At 47.7% G+C, this 27,234-nt stretch overlaps 1 protein-coding gene across 17 annotated transcripts in view; it reads right to left on the reverse strand.

Moving 5' to 3' along the window:
• The window catches only part of Pcnt (pericentrin (kendrin)), a 91,659-nt gene that overhangs the window by 61,884 nt on the left and 2,541 nt on the right, over positions 1–27,234 (reverse strand). For 9 of the 17 annotated variants that reach the window (XM_011243384.3, XM_006513353.4, XM_006513348.4 and 6 more), the window contains exons 2-13: positions 27,006–27,218; positions 24,008–24,079; positions 23,289–23,544; positions 20,848–20,903; positions 20,470–20,644; positions 19,867–20,003; positions 16,063–16,174; positions 14,676–14,916; positions 13,748–13,835; positions 9,631–10,088; positions 6,841–7,405; positions 5,223–5,432 (exon numbers count right to left, since the gene is read on the reverse strand). In XM_011243384.3, coding sequence (XP_011241686.1) covers positions 5,223–5,432; positions 6,841–7,405; positions 9,631–10,088; positions 13,748–13,835; positions 14,676–14,916; positions 16,063–16,174; positions 19,867–20,003; positions 20,470–20,644; positions 20,848–20,903; positions 23,289–23,544; positions 24,008–24,079; positions 27,006–27,218 — 2,583 coding nt within the window. The other 8 variants (NM_001282992.1, NM_008787.3, XM_030244950.1 and 5 more) reach the window with 4 other exon arrangements.

Here is a 27,234-nt window from a genome sequence, read left to right on the forward strand (position 1 = left end):
AAACAGAGGCAAGCCTGGAGCGGTGGCTCACACCTTCCATCCCAACACTCAAGAGGCAAAGGCAGGAGGATCTCTGAGTCTGAGGCCAGCCTGGTGTACATACTGAGTACCAGGACAGCCGGGGTTACATGAGAGACACTGACTCAAAAACAAACAAAACAAAGCAAACCAAAAGCAAACAAAACCAAGGCTCAGTGTCGGAGCCATTCAGGACAGTAGCAGGCAGACCTGCTTCCCTGTTGCTGGCTCCTCGGGCTTCCCATGAGGTCCTAAGCAGTAGCCACAGATCCCAGTAATCTGGTGTAGCTTGGCTTACAAAGGAAAGATACCACCCCATAGCACCATTAATCCAAGGGTCTTTGGCCTGGGCCAGCCGTGAGTGACAGAGAATTTTGGCATCTTCCAAATGAAAGAGAAAAGTACAGGGACCACACATGTCCTTGGAGGCACCAGGCAGAACAAAGCAGTCATCATCCTCTGGTCAAACACAAGCACCCCTCCACCCGCAACACATGTCCACATCTGTGCCAGAGCACAGGTCCGCCGAAGTGCTGACACACTCCAGGTCAGAAGGAAAAATAGTCAAGGAGCCAAAGACCACTGACCTCCAAGTAGAGACCCTGCACACTACCGAGCACCAAGCTGGGAGCTTAACTACCCGTGACATGAAAGCACTACAGTGGGTCACGGTTGGACCAGTGGCCCAAGAGAAGTCAATGACCTAGAAGGTCCAAAAATTAAACTGGATATGCTAGAGAGATGGCTCGGTGGTTAAGAGCATTTGGGCAGCCATGAGGACTGCAGCTCAGAAATCAGCATCCATGTAGCAACCCAGGTGTCCTGAACAGCACATCACAAACCCAGCTCCAAAGGGTTAGAGACAGGAGGATCACAATAGCACCTGGGATTCATGGTGCCATGGGGTGGTATCTTTTTGTCTTAGTTATTCTAGCTCAGGTTGACTCTCCTGAGATTAAAGGTGTACACCACCACACCTTGACTCAAGCTTAACTTCACCTACAACAAGCTCTTCTGTCTCAGGTTGGCCTCGAACTTGGAGATCTGGCCTTATCTCCTGGGGTTAAAGGTGGGTAGGATCTTGCCCCAAAGTCCCACTCCCTTAATCTGCTATCTCCAGAGCACAGGATTCAGCTCCATTTCACTCCCTGGTGCCCCTTTAGAACTTGAACCATATATTCTATATTTTTCCTTTCTAAGCTTACTATGCTTGTTCAAAATGTTCTTCGTGAGACCTAACCAAAGGCTGCACATCTGGCAAACCCTGGCTTTGCCCGAACCTTTCTCTTTTGAACCCAGTAGAACCACCACGAGAAGGGAAACTCCACAAACAATGGCAACTCAACCACAACAACTAAAGCCTTACCTTGTAACCCCTATTAAAATCCTCAGGTGGCCAAGATACTGGTTTACCATATCCACCTGCTGGGCTCTTTTGAGACTTCCTTTGTCGGTGCAATTAACATAAATCTTAGCTTCAGGGAGATTTTTTTGACAAGGGCAAAAAGCAGCTATATTCTCCACCAAAATACCACAAAAAAACAGTCTCTATGCCACACACAGAAATTCTTCTCCCCTGAAACTCTTGGGCCAGGTCTGCACAATTCGAATCACTCTCAGTAACAAAGTCTTCCATATTCCTACTGGGATAGCTCCTTAAGCCCCATTTAAAGCATTCCATGGCCTCCCAAATCCAAAGGCCCAAAACCATCCTTCCAAACCAAAGCGTGGTCAGGCCTAGCACAGCAAAACCTCAGTCCCTGGTACCAACTTCTGTCTTAGTTAGGGTTGTACTGCTGTGAACAGACACCATGACCAAGGCAGCTCTTATAAGGACAACAATTAGAGCAGGCTTACAGGTTCAAAGGTTTGTCCACTATCATCAAGGCAGAAGCATGGCAGCATCCTGGCAAACGTGGTGCAGAAGGAGCTGAGAGTTCTAATCTTCATCTGAAGGCTGCCAGTGGAAGACTTGACTTTCAGGAAGCCAGGGGGAGGGTCTTAAGCCCACACCCACAGTGACACACCTACTCCAACAGGGCCACACCTCCTAATAGTGCCACTCCCTAGGCAGAGCATATACAAACCATCACAGTCCCAGTACCCAGAGTTCAGCAAGAGCAAGAGAGACAGAAATGACAATGTGCTGTTGTGCTCAACAACTTACATGGCATACACGTAACCGGCACAGGACCCTGCCGTGTTACTAGTGAGTCCAAGCCCTGCATGGTAGCTCGAAGACAGTCGTGATGCACTGAATCACTACAGACCAATTGTATGGAAAGGCATCTATACACATTATAAAGCCAGTCAAGTACAAAGTGTGGAGAATGCTTAGCAGATAAAGGTAAGTGTGTGTGTGTGTGTGTGTGTGTGTGTGTGTGTGTGTGTATGTGAGAGAGGGAGAGAGAGAGAGAGAGAGAGAGAGACATTATACAGACTAAGCAGGTTGTATTTACATATTTATATATAGATAGATAAATACAATGTGAATAAAACTAAGCCTTCAAAACGGAATGATATTTTTTCAAAGTTAGTTTTAGATTTCTTCTGCAGTAGAACAGGAGAGCCTACCAAACTCTCCACCTATACTTGGCTGTTGGCTCTCTGTTCTTGACACTGACTGTGAAGGAAGACAACCGAGTGGTTCCATGTAGGATCTCATTAGGAATGGCCAGCTATAGAGCAGGGAGCCCTGCTGAACCCAGAGCTAAACAGGCTGACATTGGGCCCTCTGCCTTAGAGCAGAGCTGCAGGACCTGAGGTTGGACACACAGCTCTGTAGTCTTCACTTTCCCTCTATCCCAGGAAGGACTTTAAGGCAGTTGACAAAAACACATAACAACGTGTGTGTCTACAAGAACGTATGTATTTCATGGGAGGCAAGCAGAAAGCAGGCAGCCCAACCTCCCACCAGGCAGCAGAGCCAGCAGGCAGAACACACTGGTCTGTCCTAGGGAAGCCTTCAGCAGGATAAAAAAACCAGAAGCATTCGACATGTTCAAGAATGGGTGAGGCACTTCCGCAGGTCTGTGGCTGAAATCTCACAAGGTTTCACAGTGACTGGTCACAGTCACAAAGCTGATGTGACCAGGTATGGCCAATATAAAAAAAAAAAAAAAAATGGCACTTTAGGGGCAGGAGAGTTGGATCATCAGTTAGAGTACTTGCTGAACTTCCAGAGGACCTATGGTTGGTTCCCAGCTCCCATCAAGCAACTAACTCCAGTTCCTGAGGATCCAAAACCCTCTTCTGGTAACACAAACATACACAAACACACACACACACTCGAGTGTGTGCACACATAAGTAAAAAATAAAAATACATATTTCAAGAAATTTTTTAAAACTATACTTAGTTTTCTCTAAACATCCAACAAAAATACACGAAAACTATTGCAAATGTTTTCAGAAAACAGACCAACCATGTCTGGGGAGACAGTGCACAAAGACCACCGCGTAAGAGTGAAGATGAGCATTGTCAGTAGTAAAGTACAAACGTTCACACTACAGAAAGCGAACTACAGTCTCTTACCACTTTCAAGGGTTAGCCTGTGAACAGGTTTGGGTTTTATATAAGAACATACGGAACAGCCCTGGACAATCAGCACTGGTCACTCTGTAGCTACTTCTGGACCACACTTCTTGATCAGGGTCAATAGCCAGGGAGACTTCTTCATGGGTCACGCCCTTCTATAGGGGAAAAAATGACCCAGCTTACGAAGTCAGAGAATGTTTTGTGCAACCAAACTCCAAAGGGCGGTCATCCTGAAAAGGCCCCGCCCGACCGTGAGTGTTCCATTAAATGAGCCTGCTGAGAAGCAGCTTGGCTCTGCAGACAGGTGCAAGATATTTGTGGCTCGGCAGAATCTGGGAGGCGGCAAGGACAGCGCGTCCCTGCTATTTTGGGACGCCAGCCCTGGCATCCTGGGGAACACTCTGAGAAGACACTGGAGGAAATGAAATGTCTCAAAGCCAAGGCAAGTCTGACAAGAGTGGCCATGCTTACAGAACTGCCCACTTGAACCCAGGGCAAAGGGTAAAAGGCTGACCGGTACAGGAATGAGAGTTAAAACACTCAGTGCACACTAGGCCCTCCCTGTGCAGACCCTAACTCACACAACCACAGCCAGAAAGAGGCAGAAGTGTGAGCTGGAAACGGGATGAGATGAAGGGTGACCTGTTGCTGTGCCACGCAGTGGGGGTCATGGAGAAGTTACTCCAAGGGCATCTTCCCACGTGGAATCAGCAGGTTCGCCTGACGCCCACTGTGTCTGTTGTTGTGAGCAGGCACTTATTAAACCCTGCTTGGAGACAGGGGAGATGGCTCAGCAAGTAGAGGTAGAGTACTCGCCCTAGGTGTAAGGACAAGAGTTCAAAGCCAGACGTGGTGGCACACGCCTTCAATCCCAGCACTCGGGAGGCAGAGGCAAGCGGATTTCTGAGTTCGAGACCAGCCTGGTCTACAAAATGAGTTCCAGGACAGCCAGGGTTATACAGAGAAACCCACCCTGTCTCAAAGGGGGGGAAAAAAAAAGAGTTCAAAACCCCAGTACCACATAAGTGCTTACCCACAATCCCAGTATGCAGAGACAGAAATGAATCCTCGGGCAACCTGGCCATCTACACTAGCTGAAACAGTGAGTTCCAGAGTCAAGTGAGAGACTCAAGTTCAGTAGTAAGACTGAGTGTTTGGCCCACAGAATCAACCAAGCAGGGCTCACAGGGACTAAAGTGACAAACACAGACCCTGTATGGGGCTGAGCTGGGTCCTCTGCATATACCTTACAGTTGTGTAGCTTGGTGTTCCTGTGCAACTCCCAATAGTGGGAATGGAGGTGTTTCTTACTCTGTTACTGTTGCTCGGAACCCTTTTACTCGTACTGGGCTGATTCGTTCAGTTTTGATATATGAGAGTTTGTGCCCAGTCTTATTATAACTTGTTAGGCCATGGATCTCTCTGGGAAACCTGCTCTTTTTTTTTTTTTTTTTTTTTTTTTTTACTGGGACGAGTGAGGGAAAACTGCTGTCCAGGTGTAAGTTATGAGAAAAGAATAAAAGAAAAGAAAAGATGGTGTGGGCTCAAGAGGAGACCCTAGCACCCTTGACCAGCGGCTCCGCTGTGCTCATCAACTGCTTGCCCTAGGGAGTACAACATCACCCAAAGTGCTACCCTGAAGGACTGACTGTCCAGGCAGTACTTACCTGTGCAACCTGGTCCTGTGATGCCTGCAGCTCCTGGGGTTTGGCCAACTCTGCTTGTGACTTCTGCATTTCAACTGTGTGCGCGTCTCCCAGCTCCTGAGGTCCAGCTTGGTGCAGCAGGCCCTCAGCGTCCACACTACGCAAGACTGCATCGCCATCCTCCACCAGCAGGTGCCCTTCATTGTGCAGAGCCATGGCCGGGTCTTGCTGCTGAGACAGAGTTCCCACAGGGGTCAAGCCTGTGCATATCCTAGATTTCCCCATCCCAAGGAGTATAATACATGCAAGTGGCCAAGATTCCAAGTGCTTCCTATAATTAAATTCTGCCACCAATAAAGCTCGGCTATGGTTTTAAAAAGTATTTGTGTGTGATCTGTATGTGTCTGCTTTTAGAATATTCTCTTAAAATTTTATTTTATTTTATTTTAAGATGTATTTTTTCTTGTTATTGTAGTTCTTACTTTGTTTTGTTTTGTCCAGAGACGGGGTTTTCTGTGTAACCCTGGCTGTTCAGGACTCTCTCTGTAGACCAGGCTGGCCTAGAAGTCACAGAGATCAGCCTGCCTCTGCTTCCTGAGTGCTGGGATTAAAGGTGTGTGCCAACATGGCCAGCTATTTCTATTTTATTATTTTTTCATTGTGTATGTTATGTGTTGTCTGTATGTGGGTACGGGGATATGACAGCAGCTGTCCACAGAGGCCAGAGGCGCTGAGTCCCCTGGACCTGGAGTTCCAGGCTGAGCTGCCTGACATGAGTGTTGGAAGCTGAACTTGGGTCCTCTGGAAGAGCAGCAGATTTCCTTTAAAACAAATGAATCTCAAACGTTTGCAGTCTCAAACGTTCTCCAAACCACTCCAGAGAGAGAGACTGGATCAGATCTCTGGGCCATTCTAGACACTAGGACTGATGCACCGATTACAGTAAGCATTCTCCACTGCTCCGTGCATTACCACACAACAGCCTAATCCATTTCAAGAGGACAGAAGACACCATCTAAGAAGGTCAAAGGCTGTACAAAGCACACTAGACGGTTTTATAGATGCGGCTTATTCATGATCACAGGCTCCCAAGTCCTGCGAGCAGACATAGGGCACCTGCAAGGTTGCCAGAAATTCCCTCTTCATATAAAAATTAATCTCAGGAACTTGCAATAGGAAGAGAACAGAGGCTTTGCATGTACAACAGAGAAATCAGATCCATCTACTGCGGTCTCAGAACTAAGACTTACAGGAGGGCTCAGGTTGGCTTCAGGGAACTCCTGAAAGCTCTCAATGCAATCAGTGCAAATGTGACCTGAGCCCTAAACAACCCTGACTGTTACCATATCATCTATAGTAAGACCATAAATCACCACTGCTATCAACTCTCTGTGAGGCTCAGATACACACAAACGAACACCCCACACATGGACAGAGACAAACACACACACACATGGGCACGGACACACTCACACGCATGCGTATGTGCCAACACACAGTTGTACACATATACACAAAGAGGCACACACAGGACAAGAGACACAGGTACATGAATACACAGATGTGGAACCAAGACACACAGGTGTATATCCACAAATGCCCAGACACATCCAACATGCACGGGGCCCTGGCATCTCACCTGGTGTGCTCCTTGCAAGTCAGCGGCCGGCCCTTTCCCGTTCTCTATGTGCTGGGCACTCATTTCCATTCTCAGGCTATCTCTTACGGACTGAAGCTCTTCAGCATGTTGGCGTTTCAGGTTTTCCAGCTCCTGCGTCAACATCTCTCTGTGACAAGACTCCTTTTTCTGTAGCTGCTCCTCCAGCTCCGCTCGCAAGAGCTCCAAAGCCTGTTGGTGCTCATCCCGAATAGTCTGAACGTCGGCCACGTAACAGGACTCTAACTCATCCAGGTTGGAGAGGTGTCTCTTCTCCAAGGCGCTAATTTCAGCATTGTGTTTTACCTGCAGCTCGGCCACGTGAGTCTCAAGGAGCGCCTGCCGCCTGCTCTCGGAGGAGGCGAGCTGCTCTGTGAGCTCAGAGCGGTGCTTGGTTTCAAGCTCCATCCTCAGAGCCAGGAGCTGCTGCTGGTGTCCCTGCTGAAGGAGCTGCAGCTCGTGGTTGTGCTTCTCCTGGGCGTCTCGAAGAAAGGCATCTTGCTCCTTGGCAAACTTCTCCATGATCTCTTTCCGCTCTTCCAAAAACCTGAGACAACACTCAAGGAGAACACAGACAATAGGGCACGTGGCCGCATCGAACTTAGCCCCTCTGAGCCCCGAGATACACTACCCACAGGGAGCTGCTGCCTCAATCCTGGATTTGAACCTTCCCTCAGAAAAACTCAGGGGCCACATGAAGCCTAAGTAACACCAGGGCAAGAAACTGTAAAAGCCACAGAGTCCCCGACTCCTAAAAATACAAAGAAGACACAGCACCCGTAGGGAAATTGTACATACATCCCTACAGGAGGGACCTCAAATGGCTGGCTCAACAGCTAAGTTGTGACAGCATTTACTCCAGAATTCTCTGTGCCTTGACAGGGAAAAAATTACCTAAGGGGGCCATAAAGCAGTCGAAGGCAGGGTGGGGTGGGGGGGTTAACAGCAAGCCAAAAGAAAAAGAAGGCAACTGTGCAACTGTGACTAACCAAGGTCCCTGGCAGAAGTTATGTTCCATGGGAAGTGTGTCACGTTTACATACACATGAGATCTGACTTTTGAGAGCCTATGTGTGTCTATGTTTATGTATGCACACATGTAGAGGCCGGAGCAAGGCAATGAGTATCTTTCTTTATTGATCTCTGTCTCTTTCCCTTGAACCTGAAACTCTGTTTTAGCTAGGATGGCTGAGCACTGAGCCTCTGAGAGTCTATCAGTCTCCACTCCAAAGCAATGAGTTACAGGTGCGTGCAGCCGTGCCCAGCTTTTACCCGAGCCAAGGATTCAAGCTTGGGTCCTCAATGCTTTGACCACAAGCTCTCTCACCCACTGAGGCATCTCCTAGTCCCAAGAGCTTTGCAACTCAGACACAGACGACTTTGCTGCGGGCTTTCTGTGAGCCACGAACTCCAAGGTCCTGGGGAGGTGGCTCTCTGGCCCAGGCAGTAACGGATCTGTATCTGAACTCAAATCTCAAACCCAGGGAACTCCCTAGCATCCCCGGTTGGTGCCGCAAAGCTGGGGAAGACGGAGAAGCAAGCGGGGCCAAGTTACCAGAAGATTTAGCAGTCCCTTGGGAATTAGACCTCAGCCTCTACAGCCTAAGGATTATGAACTGCAAAAGAGTTGGCACCAAAGGAGGAAAATAACCTCACTATGCCCTAAGTCTGTTACTTCAAGGAAGTGTGAGATTTAGAAGAAAATGTTTATTTTTTAAAACAATATGCTTAAGTTGAAAAGACCCACAAAACATTCATCCCAATGAAGGACATGTCCACATAAGACCTTGTAAGTGCGCTTTAAGATTCTATTACTGAATGCCAGGCAGTGGTGGCCCATGCCTTTAATCCCAGCACTCGGAGGCAGAGGCAGGTGGATTTCTATGGAATCAAGGCCAGCCTGCTCTAGAGAGTGAGTTCCAGGACATCTAGTACTAGAGAATTAGAGTGAGACCTTGTCTTAAGAAAGAAAAAAAAATCCTGCCACTGAAAAGAGTGTGGAGAGATGCTGAGAAATTACAGCCACAGGCTGCTGCACCCCTGCGCCCACAGGGCAGCTCACAGTGGTCTGTAATTCCAGTTCCTGAGGAGCTGATGCCCTCTTCTGGCCCTCAGAGGTGACAGACATGCATGAAGGGTATGACACCCACACACATCAAATAATTTTTAAGATCTTAAATACATAAAAACAGTAAGATGAGAAATGAAAATTTAAATTCAATTTATTATAAAAAATATGTCACTAAAATATTAAAACATGCACACATGGAATGTACTGGCAAAGGCATAACTAGGTATAGTGTCTATGCCTATAATCACAGCATGCAGGAGACTTAGGTGGAGGGTTAGGAGTTAAGAGGCCAGCCTGGGCTATACACACAGTATGCAGCCATCAAAACCTATAGAGAACTTTTGTCTGTCTCAAAACAAAAGTTAGATGTACCTACAGCTACAGCATTTAGGAAGCTGAGACTAGGGGACTGCAGTGTATCTTTAAATCAGCTTAGTGACAAAAGGGACCTCTTCTCAAAAACAAGCAAGCAAGAATGTGGATGCTCAGGACGCATGCAAACTCAGCTTCATGCAAGGAACTCAAGCTCCACGGAGCATGGGACAGTGCTACTCCCAGCAAGCCTATCCCGGAGCACACGGCTGTACAAAGGTCTATCATACCTTCTGCTACCTCTTTCCACAATTCCTCCCCAACCAAGCTCTGCCAGCACCTTGGGCAGGTGGCTCCACACCACACACACCCTCCCACAACCTCACCCACCTGTTCTGGGCCATCAGCAGCTGCAGAGCACAGTCTTCCTTCTCTCGGAGGAGCGCGCCATTCTTCTCCTCCTGGGCCATGGCGGGCTCCTGGCCACACTGGCTGCATGGCAGAAGGTCATCTCGAGTGAGTTCTTGTTCCAGCTGCCTCAGGTGACCCTGCTGCTCCATCAGAGATCTCTCCAGGTCTAAGATCTGGGCGGCCTGCTGGTCCTGCAGGTGCCTCATGCTGGACTCCCGATGTTCAAACCTGCTGATTATGGACAGTTTCTCAGACTCAGCCTTTTCTCTCAGCTCCAGAAACATGGAGGCTAATCTCTCTTCAGCTTCTCTCTTTAGTTCCTCCCGGGAAAGCTCCCACTCGGCTTCCTTCTTTTGGAACTCCTCTTTCATTTGCTGAATCTTCTCCTCGGCTTTACTGAGTTTCACCTGACAGTCTTCAACCAGACTCTCCTGGACCTGTAAGATGACATAGTTTTATTTAAGAAGAGAGACATTCTCTTGATTCGGATGCAATGGCTCTAGTGCAGGCCTAACATGAAGACATCTATACAGCAGTGGGAATACATCGTGTGCTGCTGGGAATGGTAAGACTCTAAAACAAAGTAATGTAAAGCTGTGCTTTCCTCCACACAAACAATACCTGGAACCGTCACACAAGCAGGCGGGTACACACACACACACACGCACACGCACACGCACACGCATGCGCCGGGGGAAAGATGGACCTGTAGGTCTTTTTCAAGGGGAGACCACACCCAACAGCCGCAAGAGGAGAAACTCAAGAGAGAAAATTTAAGTCACCTGATCTATATAATAAACCAAGGAATTCTAAAGGTCTCTTGGACAGGAAAATAAAAAGCTAAAAATGGGCCGATACCTAAAATTTCAAAACAGAAAAAAAAGCACAGAATAAACTTGCCAATAAGAAGCAAAAATCAGCATCAAAAACAAAAGTGGGGAGTGAGCGCCATCCTCTGGTAAACAAATCTAGCCAGACCAACTGTCCCTGGTGTGAGACCTATAAGCTGAGTACAACATCAGACATGGCCCAAATTTAGGCTGACCCCAAATTAATGCAAATGTAGGACAGGCTCCAAAAGCAAGCTGGCTAAAGCTAGAAGAACTGAACAGAACACTCATCCCAAAGCAGAGATGGAGCGTGGAGACTGGTTCATCAAGATAACTGCCTGCTAAAGCAAAGTTTCAATACCCTACAGCATCCACTCTTGAAGGATACGCCCCACAATATCCAGATTTAACACAACGCTAGAGAATGTAAAACAAAACAAAACAAAACAAAGCAAAGCAAACAAAAACAAACAAACCAGGAAAAAAAATAAACAGAAACTGTGACCCATGCTAACGCTAAAGAGATAATACGATCCATTTCAGACAATCCCAAGATGGCACAGATGATGAAACCATCAAAACAGGCTTTGAACAATAACTTTAAATCTTAACCAAAACAACAGAACTGTTCACTGCAGGCATATTACTGCAGCAAGGACATTAGAAAGAAAGCTGGGATAAAACCTACTTGATCATGGTGGATGATGTTTTTAGGGTGTTCCTGGATTCGATTTGTGAGGATTCCACTGAGTGTTTTTGCATAGGGATGTTGGTCTGGAATTCTCTTTCTTTGTTGAGTCTTTGGTGGTTTAGGTATCAGGGTGACTGTGGCCTCACAGAACAAGTTTAGCAGTGTTCCTTCTGTTTCTATTTTGTGGAATAGTTTGAAGAGTATTGGTGTTAGCTCTTCTTTGAATGTCTGGTAGAATTCTGCACTAAAACCATCTGGCCCTGGGCTCTTTTTTGGTTGGGAGACTTTCAATGACTGTTTCTATTTCCTTAGGGGTTATACAGCTGATTAAATAGTTTACCTTGATTTAATTTTGGTAAATGGTATCTTTTTTATAATAAATTGAATTTTTATTTTTTCATTCTTTATCTTATTGTTTTCATGTATTTAAATTCTTAAAGATTATTTTACGTGTGTGGGTGTTTTGCCTAGATGTATATCTATGCCCTACATGAAAGCCTATCACATCTGAGGGCCAGAGGAGGACATCAGCTCCTTAGGAACTAGAGTCCCAGACCACTGTGAGCGGCCTTGTGAGTACAGGGGACCTCTTGTTCTCAGAGAGCAGACAGTGCCTGCAACACCTCAGCATCTCTGTGATCTCAGTCACAGGGATTTATTTATTTATTTATTTATTTATTTATTTATTTATTTATTTGAGCTAGACCGCCCACATATTTGTCACAGGTATGCAGCTTGGCCTTCACATGGGTCCCCTGACAAGCAGGGCGAGAACTGTCTAGGTCTCTGTTCCCTGCCATTGGATCCCTTCCACTACCTGAACTGCCTGGTTGGGCCTCAGTGGGTGAAGATGTGCCTAGACGTGCTGGCACTAGATGTTCCAGGGTGGGATGGTGCCCAAGTTGGGGGTGAGGGTCTCCTCTTCTCTGAGGAGAAGGGGAGAGGGATCTCTAAGGGTGGGACTGGGAAGAGAAGAGGGAGGGGGCTGTGACCAGGATGCAAAGTGAATTGAAAAAAATTTAATTAAAAAAAATAAAACAGAATAAAGATGGAAAAGGACTTTAAATATAAGAAAACTTGTTTTTAGTTCCATCTTATGCCAAGCCTTTACTGGCTCCTTAATTCTAAAGACAACTTGGTGATCAAAAAAAAAAAAAAAAAAAAAAAGAAAAGAGCTGGATGGTGGTGGCACACGCCTTTAATCCCAGCACTCAGCAGGTGGATTTCTGAGTTTGAAGCCAGCCTGGTCTACAAAGTAAGTTCCAGGACAGCCAGGACTATACAGAGAAACTCTATCTCAAAAAAAAAAAAGAAAAGAAAAAAGAAAAAAATTCTTCTGAAAAAAAAAAAAGAGGAGAAAAAAAGAAAGAAATTCCTCTAACGCTCTTTTCTGATGGAGAACGGAAATCATTCAGGAGGAACACAGGCATGAACACAGAAAGCATGAAAGGCGTGTGATCAGACATGGTCACATGCACGACAAGACCACAGCTTAGTTACCATACAAGCAGCAAAAGACAGGAACTAGTTCACACTCCTTGAACCGCACTGGCTATATAAGGAAGCCCTTTTGTAACTTTGAAGAAGCTGACATGTTCCAGTCTGTCCAGGCCCATGATGGTGTGGCCATGACTTTCTCAAGCTTGCATAATGTCTGAATTTCCCACGGTAGTTGAACAATCACCATGAAGGGCGGGAAGAGTCTGGACAGACTTGAGGACAGTGGCATGAAGATCAGGAGAGTGCCAGTGCCATTCTGGGAGCCCCTGAAGATGTCTGAGCATTTCCAAAACTCACAAGAGCTACAGGTGACAGAAAACCCACAGGCCAATGAACAGTCCAACAGAAGGAATACACATGAAGGGAGAACCTGGGATTCAAAGGCCTCATGTAGTGTAAAAAAGAGTGCAGGCAGGATGTGAGGTTCTCATACCCCAGAGCATTAACAAGAGACAGAGGATGCAGCCATACCAATGGGCATATGTCAGGATACAGGGGAACTCTGTTACATCTACCAGAGCAGGAGAAACCAGGTATTGATAGACATATGGGCAAAAAAGATTCCAAGGGCTGGAAAAAGCCTGTCATGGATTGAGCTGTGTTCCCCTCCCAATTTCACACGGTATTGTCCTAATCTCTAGGACACACATACACACAGATACAGACACACCACACGTGCATGCACACACATATACATACACACACACAAGTGCACCAACACACATGCCTATGTATAAACAGATGTCTTTTAACATCTTCACATCTGTCAGAATGCCAAAGTCGAGGCTGACAGGTGTGCAGACAGGTGGCAGAGGAAGGCTCGAGGACAGCTGGGGAATGAGCAGGACAACAAGCAAGCAGGCCTAAGGGAAGGGAGGATACAACAGCCTCAGACGAGGTCCTTACTCCTTAAACAAGCCTGGATACACACGTGAGGTTAGAGAGGTGTTTCAAGTTCCCCGAGGGACGAGGCAACAAGGACAGAACGCACTCTATGACGTGAAAGACGGCCAATTGCTAACTTAAAGACGATTGACTCTCAACCTCCTCAGATTAAAGCCACACAGCCTGTCACCTTCGGCTGCCCAAGCTGAAGATCAAGTGGATCTGGTGGCTCCTTTCCTTCTCTCCCAGATGTCTCCTCCGGAAGCACACAGGACGAACTAGAGAGAAGACATGTATAAAAGCTTTAGTGTGCTGGCCACGGTGGTTGCATACCTTGAATTCCAGCACTCAGGAGGCACACAGGCAATCGAATCTGTGAGTTCAAGGCCAGCCTGGTCTACACAGTGAGCTCCAAGACAGCCAGAGCTACACAGTGAGACCCTTTCTCAAAAACAGACAAAATTAAATACGATAAAAACAAAATCTTTGGAGCTGGAGAGATGGCTCAGTGGCTAAGAGCACTAGTTGCTCTTGGAAAGGACCTAACTAAGTTCAATTCCCAGCACGGAAGGGTGGCTCACAGCCATCTGTAACTCCAGTTCCAGGGATGGCAATGGCTTCTTCTGACTTCAAGAGCATGTGATGCACATACATACATGCAGACAAAACAATCGTTCACTAAATTAATAAAGAGACTTAAGGTGTTTTTAAATAAAGTAAAAAGCTTTAGTGAACCTTTTTCTGGCCCACTCTGTCCCTGTCCGACCACACAGAGGTAAGGCATCTACATAAGGAACAGATGATGCTAGGTCACCATGCTGCTTAGCCAGTACCATAACACAGGGGAAGGAGATTTGACCACAGGGTCCTAGGGCCAGCCAGGAGGTACTGACATAGCGATTCACACCTTTATTACCAGGCCTAGGGAGTCAGAGGCAGCTGGACCTCTGTAAGTTCCAGGCCAGCCAAGGCAACAACAGAAAACAGGAAAAAAACAAAAAATAAAAAACCCAGCTCTGCTGTACTTCATTTAGTGTGAGATCACAAACAGAAGTGCAGAACTTAGCCCAAGGTCCCCACATGGCAGAAATCCACTGAACTGGGAACGTTTCCATTACCTGATTTCTGTAGACTCCAGAGAATCCTCCCTTGCCTCCTGCAGCCTTTGCTGGAACACAGTCAGGTCTTCTTGGTATGTCTTCTCGGCATCCTTCAACTTCTTCTCAAAATAGACCCTCAGGTGCTCCAGCTCAGACTCGTGCTGGGCTCGCTCTTGCTGCTGCTGCTGAGCGAAACCCGACCGCAGGTGCTCCAGCTCCTCCAGGTGAGAGGCCTGGGCCAGCACTGGATCCCATGACCCTTTAGTGGGAGAAGCATGTAAGTACCCCAGCAGCTCTCGGGAGAGTGGCCCTGTGCCCCACCCACAGCACAAGAGCTCAAGAGAGCTAGCCTCAGACTCCTCTGCCCAGAGGTGGCATGGGGGGAAGGAAATGCCCTCCCCCCTCACCCGTCACCACCTGTGGCAGGTGGGAGAACTGGCCCTGAAGTCATGATAGCAGGTGAACTGGCCAAGTCCCTTGCTGGCTGCAGCACTCAGAGTTAGCTGTGCACCTCTCCTGGTCAACACAGTGGAGCCACCCCGATGGGAAAGGCTCGGGTGAGCCATCCCTGAGGGATGAGAGCCGGAAAGCCAGCCCAGCCCCTCACAGCTGTAGCCCTTAGGAGAGCAGGCTCTGTACCCTGACTGGGCAGCACAGTGGAGCTGGCTCTGGAGGCCTGGGTGCAGGTGAGCCAGCCCTGAGGACATGAGGACATGAGGGCTAACCTAGCGGGAGCAGTGTTAGAGAGCTTGTCCTGGTGGTGCAGATAAGGGAGAGTCAGAGGGCTGACTAGCTCAGCTACCTCCCAGGCCTAGATCCAGGGCTCTGAGTTGGCCCATCCAAAACTCTACACCCTCTGTGAACAACTGACATGTGAAAGGGCTGGTCCTGCTATTCCAAAGCCGCTGGATCTCCATGACACAAGCTAACAACAGGATAACTGGGAGGAGTCCCAGTGAGGAGCCAATATTGATGACATCACAGAAGCCAGAGATCTCGAATCGGGACAATGTCTCATGGCAATGAACATTCGCAAGTGAAGAGGTGTGGACAGAGGGATATACTGTGGGACACACTGTGACACACTACAGCTTCCACAATGAGATGTCTTCTAGTGTGTGTGTGTGTGTGTGTGTGTGTGTGTGTGTGTGTGTGTGTTTTATTTTGGGGAGCAGGTTGCAAGGGTGAATGGTGGATAGGAGAGGTTGGGGAGATGAGTAGAACTGAGGTACATGATATAAAAGTCAAAACTAATCAATTAAAAAGTTAAAAAAAAAAAGAATGTACAAGGCCAACAGGTTCCAATATGCCACCTCAAAATCCACAAACAAACACACAAACACACAAACACACCAGTCTGCACAGCTTAGCCCTGAAGGATCAAACATCCCACAGAAGTCCTCACCATTCAGTTCCTCTCTGTTGGTTTTCATAGACTCAAGCTGGGACCAAAGGAGTCTGATCTCTTCTTGGGACTGTGCCTTTAGGTCTTCATAGGATGCCTGAAGGGTCTCTAACTGCGAAGAAGAAGAAAATGTTTCCATTAGAACCACAGGAGCCGGGAGGCGGTGGCCCATGTGTGGCTCTGTACTGTAAGCCGCCTCAGGGAGTCACATCTCAAAAGGAGGCATGAAGCCCACAGAGTAAGAGCTCAGCTCCTCGGCCTGCAGCACGAAGGGCAGCGAAACAACAACCCAAACAAAGCAGTGTGAACAGCCTCCACCAAGCAAGGCCAAGGGGCCTTCAAAAATCAACAGTCGTCCTAGCTACTAGAGTCTGAGGCAGAAAAATCTCTTGAGCTCAGCCCTATGAGGCCAGACTGGACAACACAGCAATTACTCTCTCAAAAATAAGCATTAAAATAATAAAAAAAACTGAAGTGACTTTGTTCACAGTGCAGCTTCAACCGTGCAGCCATGCCTGCGAGCCGCATGCCTCCTCCCTGCCTGAGACCTGAACTATAGCTATATGTCTCTATACCATCTGCCCCGTGTGTGCTCACTGTGAAACCATGGGTCCCCACGTAGAATAGGACTCGGTCACTCTGACACTACTCATGCAACTCCAGGTCAAACCTTACAACAGGTCCACTCCATGTTTATCTGGAGGACTCTCAGAAACAGCATAAACCACACTAACTACCATTCACAAAATAAAGAACCTCCCTCATTTCACGTTACTGAAGTGGGCTCCTTCTAACCTTTTGATACATCAGAACACCCCATTGCAAAGAGCTCACACAATTACCGAGAACAGCTTGTAGAAGAAAGCTGCACGTGTTGGGAAGAGGATGTCACCAGGACCAAAGCCAAGGTGAAGCCCTGATTCAGGCTGACAGGCACCTCTAGTTTCCACACAAAGGCCTCCAGAACCACCTTATAGCCACACCTAGCAGTAACCAACAGCTCCCTAATTGAACATAGGGAGGGAAAACATGTCTGGTACTAGAAACCAGCTACCTGGGGCTAGTGAGGCCATGGAGTTTAGAGGGCAATCTACTACCACGTTACTAGACCAGCATGATCCCTAACTGCCTTCCAAATACTCACCCTTATATCCACAGCTAAGTGTAACTCTCACTCCCACCATCAAAAAAGCTTCTCCTTGCAGCAGACATCATCACAAAAAACCACAAGTGGGAAAGATACGGATGACTAAGGTTTGCGATACTCAGCACTAATCGATGCATCTATAACACATCGCCTACTCCTACGGCTCAGAGGATATTGCAGAAGAGACAGAAAGAGAGTAAGCCCAGGAAACCAGGAAGTCTGCTGTGAAATTATGTCTTAGAAATGACAGGGATGCTCCCCTTAAAGTGTCTCCATAATGTGACAGTCTACACAAGATCCCAACAACAAGGCTAACAGGCATGGATGGGGAAGCCTCCAAGGGCCACACTACTAGACAAAGAACTGCAGGCAACTAAGGACTGCTGAGAGCCTTAGAGTTAGTGCTCCCCAAGGCTGAGCCCCTTAATTAGTTATTCAATATCAGGCTGTCAGCCCTGAAATAATACACATACAAGCAACACTAAACGGACTCAGTAGGTTGTAGCTATACATTTATGTATATATAAAATATATATGTGGGACTGGAGAGATAGCTCAGAGGATACAAGCACTGGCTGATCTTCCAAAGGTCCTGAGTTCAATTCCCAGCACCCACATGGCTCATGACCATCTATATAAAGGGATCTGATGCCCTCTTTTGGCATGCAGGCGTACATGCAGCAGAGCGCTCATATATATTAAACAAACAAATAAATAATGAAATAAATATGCACACGTACAACAACCACCAGAGAAAAGGAGCCATAAATTTGAAGAGTGTGGGCTTGGAGGACATGGGTGGGCTCAGATGGAGGAAAGGGAAGGGAGGAAATGATATACTTTAATTCAAACTTTTAACATTTTTTAAATGAGTATTGCCTGCACACAGTCTGGTTTATGGTCTTCTTTTCAGGAACCTGTGCTCCAGTTCTTTCTCAGGGCAATTTCTCTGTCTCTCTCTGAGCAAGGATACATGCTGCCAATGGCCAGTGGGGCGGCCCAGTCCAGGGCTATACACCTGGTCAGGAGGGCTGGGCTGAAGGACCACCCTCACGTGCATCTCCTCGTGGGCCCCAGCCTGTGGGCAGTCATGGAGAGACAAGGCCTTTGTGGGCTCCAGTTTGCAGCAAGAGTGGCAGTGACTGTGAGGTGAGCCTGCCCTGCTTACAGGCACCGGAACAAAAGGTGCACAAAGCTCTTTTTTGTGGAGAACCTAAAGGACATGAGGTCGGGACAGGTTTGACACAAGACTGGCCTCTGCAAGAGGAGGGCACAGGCCCTGGCACACCAGGAGGCCAGCCAGGCCTCCTGTGTGTGGATCTTAGGACTCAATACTTCCTCTGCTCAGGTCTGTAACTCTCTGCTCAGAACTAACTCCAGCTTCTGACTCAATTCTCCCTACTTTCTTTTTTTTCTTTTTTAAGATTTATTTTATGTATATGAGTACACTATAGCTGTCTTCAGACGCACCAGAAAAGGGCATCTGATCCCACTACAGATGGTTGTGAGCCACCATGTGGCTGCTGGGAATTGAACTCAAGACCTCTGGAAGAGCAGCCAGTGCTCTTAACTGCTGAGCCATCTCTCCAGCCCCTTTTTCCTAATTTCTTGACCTGACAGTTTGATTCTTACGTTGGGTAATAAAAACACTTGAAGCCTCTGAGCAGGACCTTCCCATATTCACATCTGACTTGTAGTATTTCACTAGGAAAACTGTCTAGAATACATAAGCACCAGACACAGCTTTGGTTACCCTGGTTTGGAACCTTCTTGCTTAACCATGTATGCTCAGAGGGTATGTGCTCATGTTCCTAGTGTCCAGAGTTTTTATGAATGTCTCAGGAACCTGTGTAGAGAGTAACGTATTTTCTGAATTCAAGATTAAATATTGAGGGGTTGGGAATTCAGCTCAGTGGTAGAGACAGCCTGGTCTACAGAGTTCTAGGACAGGCAGAGAAACCCTGCCTCAACAAAATAAAGCAAAAAGGGGGTAGGGGGCTGGAGAGATGGCTCAATGGTTAAGAGCACTGGCCGCTCTTCCAGAGGACCTGAGTTCAATTCCCGGCACCCATGTAGCAGCTCACAACCATCTGTAACTCCAGATCTAGGGGATCTGCACCCTCACACAGACATACATGCAGGCTAAACACGTATGTGCAGAAAAAAAAAAAATCTCTTTTAAAAACTGAACATTACTTTATGGGCCTGGCCTTGTTGCTCTAGGCCTTTGAACCAAGAACTAAGTCTCTTAGAACTCAGCACTTAAGTTTCAGCAGACATCAAAATATATAGTGTTCCAAGTTGTTCCAGAACTCCTCTAATAAAGCTAGTAATTAGGTGTAGATAAGGTTTGCTACTCAAGCATGAGAACCTGAGCTCAGATCGGCAGGGTGTAACGGGAGGTCTGTGACGGACACCAGCGCTGGAGTATCAGACTCCAAAGGTTTGCCAGCCAGCCAGTCTAGCCGACCTGTGAGCTCACAGGTCAGTACGAGATCCTGTCTCAAGAAATAAGATGGCTTGCAATAGAGGAAGACACTGACACCAACCACGGTGTGCCTGTGAATCCACAGGTACCCTGTCCACCCCAGAAATGCAGACACACATACCCCATCCTCACATACAATCAAATGACTCAACGTTATGTTTGGGCCTACCTCCAACTCTTTTGCTTTTTCCTTTTCTCGGAATTTCTGCTCTAGATCTTGTAAATACTGGCAGTGCTCTGACTGCAGGTCTTCTTGCAGCTTCTTGATGGCCGCCTGGTGTTGAGCCTCCAGGTTCTTCAGGGAAACTAGAAAGCAGCACAGGGGTTGCCTAGTTTATGAAAACTTCAGTAGTAGTTGCTAATCAGCATTTCACAACAAATGCACGATTTACACACAGAATCTTGTGCCCACCATGTTTCAATCCTGGACACCCAGGATTGCCTGACAGGGGGGTGTAACAATGGCCTCAGGAGCCAGCCTATTCCCACAGCGGGAAAGAAGAGGCACGCAGACATAGTCAACTCACAAGAATCACCACTATGTTACCTAACATCTGTGGTCCCAAAAGTGAGCAGCCTCCAAACTCCTTCTGCAGGAGGAATTTAGTAACCGACAGTGCAAGAAGGCTCTATGAACACCCATGCCCTTGTATGTCTGTCCTCAGCAGCTTGCGCTGGAAGCAAAGGCGGGAACAGGCAAGTCTGGTTGCAGACTCTAGCGGGCGCTCAGTGCCCCGTGCCCCAGATATGCTCGCTCTAGGCAAGGGCTCACCTTCAGCCTCATGTTTGGCCTGGAAAATCTTCTCCAATTCAACCTTCTGTTCTGACAATTCCTTCTGAAACTGGCTCTGCAAACCCTCCATCTCCGACTGATGCTTCAACGACAATTCCTGGCGGAGGTTTTCCAAACATAACTCTCTTTCGGATTCCCAATCTTGCTTCAGGGTCTAATTTCAAAGAAAAAGCAGATTGTGGTACAACCCAATCTCTGAAGGACACGGACCACCAAGAATTGACTTCCTCCCAGCACATTCCAGTTCCCTGGACTGACTTTATCTGCATCATGGTGGTGGTGGGGGTGGGGGATCTCCGTGGGATGTGAATGTAAAATGGAGTGAGTGCAGAACTATATTTCCAACCAACCACACACCTCGATCGTCTGGGCGTTTTTCTCCATTTCTGACCGTAACTTCTCCTTCAGCTCAGCTGCAAGACAAAATGTAAGTCGGTCAGATCACAGGATCTAAGCTTTCAACACAATCTCGTTACCCAGGAAACAATGGAGCTCAAGTACCCACTGTCCACTTGTGGGAAGTTGCCAATGCACACAGGACGACAAGACAGCCAAACGATGGCCAGTTTAAGTTAAGAAACGTACTCACATCAAAAGAAAGAATATTGAGATTTCCAGGCTCTCAGGTTCTCCTAAGAGCACAGCTCAAGATCAGCTGCTGGGGTCCCAACACCTCCAAACCTACGTGAACTTTCAGACAAGAGAACTGCAGTGCACTTTAGTTCATGTGCCCACTGGGCCAGGGCCAAGATAAGCTACTTAATATTAAGACACAAGAAACTGTCCTACGGTACAAGAGCTCCCAACTCAAGCAGGGAGAAGGGCAAGAAGATGGGTTCCAGCAGGACTTCCCAGGATGGAAAGGTCAACAGAGGGTAGGACTGAAGAAGCAAGCAATGGCAGGAGGCAGGAGGCAGGCAAGGCAGCAGCAGACAAGTCGAAAGGTAGCTGAAAGGCTGGGATCCATCATTAACGAGCCATGTACTACATCCCAGGGCACAAGAGAGCCCTTTGCTTTCTTTCCCTAGGGCTGCAGCCTAACCAGGGGCCCCAGGGAAGGGGGCCTCTGCAAGTGGAATGGGAAGCATAGAAGACTAAAGAGAGAGAGAGCTTATATTGGACAAGAAAAGAAAACAAAAACATGTATTTATTTGATTTCAAAGTACCAAAAGACACATAGAAAGCACTGGGAAAAGAAACCTGGTCTTTCTCACTGAGGGGAGAGCCAGGCAAGGGAGAAGGCTTTCTCCAGCAGAGAAAGATGCATCTGGGGCCTGCCGGTGGACTCTTTAACCCCAGCACTTATAGGAGGTAGAGGCAGATGGATCTCTATGAGTTCGAGGCCAGCCTAGTCAATATAGAGAGTTCCAGAACAGCCAGTGCTGTTACACAGAGGAACCCTGGGGTGTGATGGGGGGAGAGCAGTGGTGACACCCACCTTTAATCCCAGCACCCACTGGGAGGCAGAGTCAGGTGGATCTCTGTGAATTGGAGGCCAGCCTACAACCAGGGCTATACAAACAAACCCTGTCTCAAAAAGCCAAAAGGAAAAGAGAGAGAGAGACAGACAGACAGACAGACAGACAGACTTGTCACAGGGATGTTGGTTGGGAAGACAAGTAGAAAAGCAAGCCCTTTGGGGCTGACGAGATGGCTCAGCTGGTAAGAGCACTGACTGCTCTTCCAAAGGTCAAGTTCAAATCCCAGCAACCACATGGTGGCTCACAACCACCCATAATGAGGTTGACACCCTCTTCTGGTGTGTCTGAAGACAGCTACAGTGAATTTACATATAACAATAAATAAATCTTTTAAAAAAAAAGAAAAAGAAAAAGAAAAGCAAGGCCTCTTCCCAAGTAATGAATGTCCTCAGTGTCCGCTATGGAGCTACCTAGAGAACTTAAGTCTACCAAACTATGCTGCTTATACACAGAGACTATGTGACAGGGGAATTGCTTCTCAATAAAGCTGATACTTATATAACAGAAAATGCTGGGCTAAGGAGATGGCTCTCAACAGTTCGATGGCTCCAGAACTTCTAGACAACCTGGGTACAACCCCAGGACCCACATGGTAGCAGAACCATCTGTAACTGCAGCTCTGGAGGGACAATGCCATCTTCTGACCACCACAGGCACTAGACATAGATACAGACAAAACACCAATACTTAGAAAATACTAACTACCTAAGTAAAAGCAGACGGTCCACCAAGGCTGCTCTATGGACAGCTGGCAGAAGTCTAAGAAGGTATTGGATCTAGCACGCAGACCTGCAATATGACCATATCTAAGATGAATAAATAGCCAGGCCAACTCAAGAACTGTCCAGCCAGCAACATAGGCCCAGTCAAGTTTGCTTGTACTTGCAGAGGGGGCAAAGCTGGAACACTAGTAAGGACTTGCCAACAGAGAGAACCCAGTGGATGGCTTCCTTCCCTCGCAGAAGGCCCACTGGATGGCTCACCTCCCTCTGAGGAACAGAAGAACAAAAAAGCAAAACATGTACTTAAGTAAAAGTGATTTGGAAAATCAGCAGGCTGCTTCAAGTTGTGCGTGTGTGTGTGTGTGTGTGTGTGTGTGTGTATGTGTGTGTGTGCTAATGTGTGTGTATGTGTGTGTGTGCTAATGTGTGTGTGTGTGTGTGTGTGTATGTGTGCGTGCGTGCATGCGCATGGTGTGATTGGGAGTAGGGGGAAGAGGTCTGGAAAGATGACTCAGCTGTTAAAGGCTAAGCAACAACCAGAAAAGAACAGGTGGGAACACAAGCACACGGTCCGCGGCCTGTCTTTGCTTGGTACCTGCTTCTTGCCCGCTGCGGAGCGCCATCTCTTCCTTCTCGCGGGCGTGCTGCTCTCGCAGCAGCTCCAGTTCGCACTGCTGCCGACTTTGCAGCAGGGCCAGCTCCTGTGCCCGCCGGCCATTGAGCATTTCCCGAAGCTCCGTCAACGCTGTCTCCTTTTCCTTCTGCAGGTTGGCCTGCGTCAGCTCCAGCTGCGCTGTGTGCATGTTGTTCAGGCTCAAGCGCAGCGCTTCTAGCTCCAGGCTGTGGGCTGTCTGCAGGCAGAGAGGAGCCAGGCCTGATGAGACCCAGGTCAGAAACCAGGATGGCAAGGGCAACGCCAAGCAGAAATTGCAAAAGAATGAGGGAGAGAAAGGTGCTTGTAACTTAAGAGGGTGCCACCCCGTCTCTATGCTGGCATGTAATTGACAGCAAGGGGGTAGGTACAACCCCAGCTCTATGCTGCCGCATGACTGACAGCACACACACGATAGCCATGGCAGACTCCCAGCCCCACATGTCCACATGTGACCCTCCATTTGCTTGGGGAATGGACTCACAGAGAGAAGGCGGAAGTATCAAGGCAAAGGAGGAGATGGCAAGCCACCGCCCCGACCTGTCTACTTTGGAATGAGTCTCTCTCACCTGCCCCCCAGCAACTTAGGACCCACTGTGCCCTGGTAAAATTGGTAGAGCACTGGTTAAGACCCTGTGAAGGCTGAGAGCCCTGCCAATCACCTGGGGTGGCGGTGGCTGTGTCTGCTGCTGTCCCTGCAGGTCAGTCACATCCAGTTCACAGTCTTCTTGTTCCTAGAAGGAAAGCAAAGGATGTAGCCTAGAGAATTCCCAAATACTTCAGTCGACATTTGCTCGAATCTGTTGACGTGGAAAGCGGACTTCATTACAATGAAATGTAACAGAGGGAAATACTAATACACACTACAATACAGGCAAACTGTGAGAACATGGTACGTGAAAGACAGAAATCTAGGGAAAGACAGGAGGATCCTGAGTTCAAGGCCACCCTGAGCTGCATAGTTTGGACCAGGAGAGGGTAGAAAGCTAGACTCAATCTTTAAATTAAAAAGAAAGTGGAGCACAGGGCCACACTTGTAATCCTAGCACCCTAGCTGAGGCAGGAGAGTTGTAACCTCAAGGCCTACCTGGTCTATCACAAGTTCAAAGCCGGCCTGGGTAACAGCAAAGTCCTGACTCAGTATTAAAGTAAAAAGAGGAGCCAGGAGGGCCAGCACCACTGACAGCTTGGTGGGGAAGAGTGCCTATCCCAGGAACCTATGGGAAAAGCTAAAGGTAGCAGCTCATGTCTGGGATCCCAACAACTCCCCAGGCAAGGCGGGAGGCAGTGACTGGAGAGTCTGCTGTAAACTCACATCTATAGCACTGCAGCAGAAATAAGAGACTATCTCACAAAGAGGGTGAGAGGAAAGAAGTGACCCCTGAAAAGTTGTCCTCTGACCTTCACACTCTGAGTCATGACACACATGTGCCCCCCCACCCCCCGCCCCGTGCCACTCCCTTTCTTGCTGTGTGTGTGTGTGTATGTGTGTGTGTTTGCTGTGAAGCCAAGGCTGGCTGTCCTTGGAACTCATTCTGTAGATAACCAGTTCTCAACATGTGGGTTGTGCTCCCTTTGGGGGTCAAATGACCCTTTCACAGGAGTCCCATAGCAGATATCCTGCATATCAGATATTTACATTACAACTCATAACAGTAGCAAAATTATAGCTATGAAGCAGCAATGAAATAACTGCATGGTTGGGATCGGCACAGCACGAGAAACTGTATTCAAGGATCCCAGCATTCGGAAGGCAGAGAACCACGGCTGTTTACCAAGCTGACCTTGAATTTAAAAAGATCCACCTTCCTATGCCTTAGAAATACAAGGATTAAAGGTGTGTGCTGCCGCCTGGCAAAGAAAAAGATTTTAGATATTCCCAAGGAAAAAGAATAACCACAAAGAGGTTTTTATTAAAGAAAGCCAACTAGAAAGGAACCAGATGGGATGGGGATGGGGCCCGAGATCCTAAAATGAAAAGCATAATAAATCAAGTTACAAAATGGTGACTAGAAGCCCGGCGTGGTGGCACATGCCTTTAATCCCAGCACTCGGGAGGCAGAGGCAGGCGAATTTCTGAGTTCGAGGCCAGCCTGGTCTTCCAGGACAGCCAGGGCTATAGAGAAACCCTGTCTCAAAAAACCAGAAAAAAAAAAAAAAAAAAAAAAACTATCTGCAGTTGGCCAAGTCACAGCCCTGCCAGAGCACGAGGCAAATCACAGTCAGCTACTGCAGACAATCTGAAGCAGCCCCGTATCCCACACTTGGGATTAAAATCAAAACATTCTTACAACATTTCTGTGTTTATAATGAAACCAAAATTCTCACTACAACTATACATTATGAGCTTCTCCTCAGAGAGCCTGAGGAGACACACAAAACAGCAGCACAGCCAGCCAGCTAAGCAGGGGCCGGTTGGCATGGCCTCTCGTTTCTCGACCACTGAGAGATGCTAAGGGGAAATTACAGTGAATGGCAGCTAACAGCCAAGCCAGGCCCACAGAACACAGAGCAGAGAAGGTAAGCCGGGCACAAGCATGCACCCCTAGAGAGCTCCAGCTTGCCAGAACACAAGGAGGCAGGCACCAAAGTAACGTCCGGCATCTTTCAAGAGAAACAAAATCCCGAATTTGCAGGTAGATCTCCCATCTGGTACACTGACAACGATCATATTTTCTTCTCAGATAGGGTAGTCAAGACATACCATTACTTTCAGTGAAATTTTGCCCTTGAAATTCTTTTCTGGTTAAGATAAATTTCAGTTTCCTGACCACAGCTGCACATATCAAGGGCCCTCAAGATTTCAAGGCCTTATTTACAATCCGCACAAGAGTTCCGGGAAAGTCCAATTAGGAGTAGTCTACAGGGCTGGAGAAATGGCTCAGTGGTTAAGAGCACTGACTGCTCTTCTAGAGGTCCCGAGTTCAATTCCCAGCAACCCAGGCTCACAGGGATCCGATGCTCTTTTCTACTGTGTCTGAAGAGAGTGACAGTGTACTCATATATAAGATAAGCAAGAAAGTCATTTAAAAAAAAAAGAGTAGTCTGCAGGGTCAGGAAGGTGAGGGAGTCACTGGTGGGGCACAGGGGGTGGGGTGCTCCCACTATTCATAGAACTAAGCAGCCAGAGACCAGCTCTTTCCAACACACACAGTTTTTGCCACACCTTCTCCCTTCCCCAATCACACCGGTGCATTCAAAAGCAGACGAAGGAATGTCAAACAGAATGCACCACACCCACAGCACTCTCAGTCCCCTTACCAAAGCACCAAACTGACATTCCTCTTTTACACAACTGCCCGGAAACTCTTCAAACATCATATTAAAGAAAAAACCCCAGGCTTGTGGATAAAGCAGCTGCCACACAAACCAAGCAAGCATCTTAGGTTCAATTCCCAGAAGTTACACAATGGTGGAAGGAGAGGACTTTCTCCACAAAGTCATCAAAGTCCACAGGAGCGCCAGGACACACACAGTAAGAAACAAAGTCAGCTGTAAGGAGGAGCCATCTATTCACGGGAAACCCATCTACTCACCTTTTAAAACGAAAATCCCTCTCTCCCCGTTTTTTGAAAGGCGAAATCAGAAGGTCCCTTTTAGTACATTACTACGGCAACAAAAAGCTAGACAACACGTTAATGTAATGATACGGAAGTCTACCTGAGCTGCAGATGCCCCTCTGGTCCCCTCCAGGGTGTTGCTGCATGATGGGCTTTCAAAGACCGCCCCTCCTTGGGGGAGCTCGCTGTTGGGAGTGGCTACCGAACCCTCCTCCTGGACAGACGCATGGACAGCCGAACCCTTCCTCTTCGCCGTCTTTTTCTTCGAATTCGGACAGTCACCTTTTGTTTTTCTCTGTCGGAAGTTAGCAAGCTGCGGAAAAATTGAG

Source organism: Mus musculus, chromosome 10 (genome assembly GCF_000001635.26).
Source record: "Mus musculus strain C57BL/6J chromosome 10, GRCm38.p6 C57BL/6J".
Classification (NCBI taxonomy): Eukaryota; Metazoa; Chordata; class Mammalia; order Rodentia; family Muridae; genus Mus; species Mus musculus.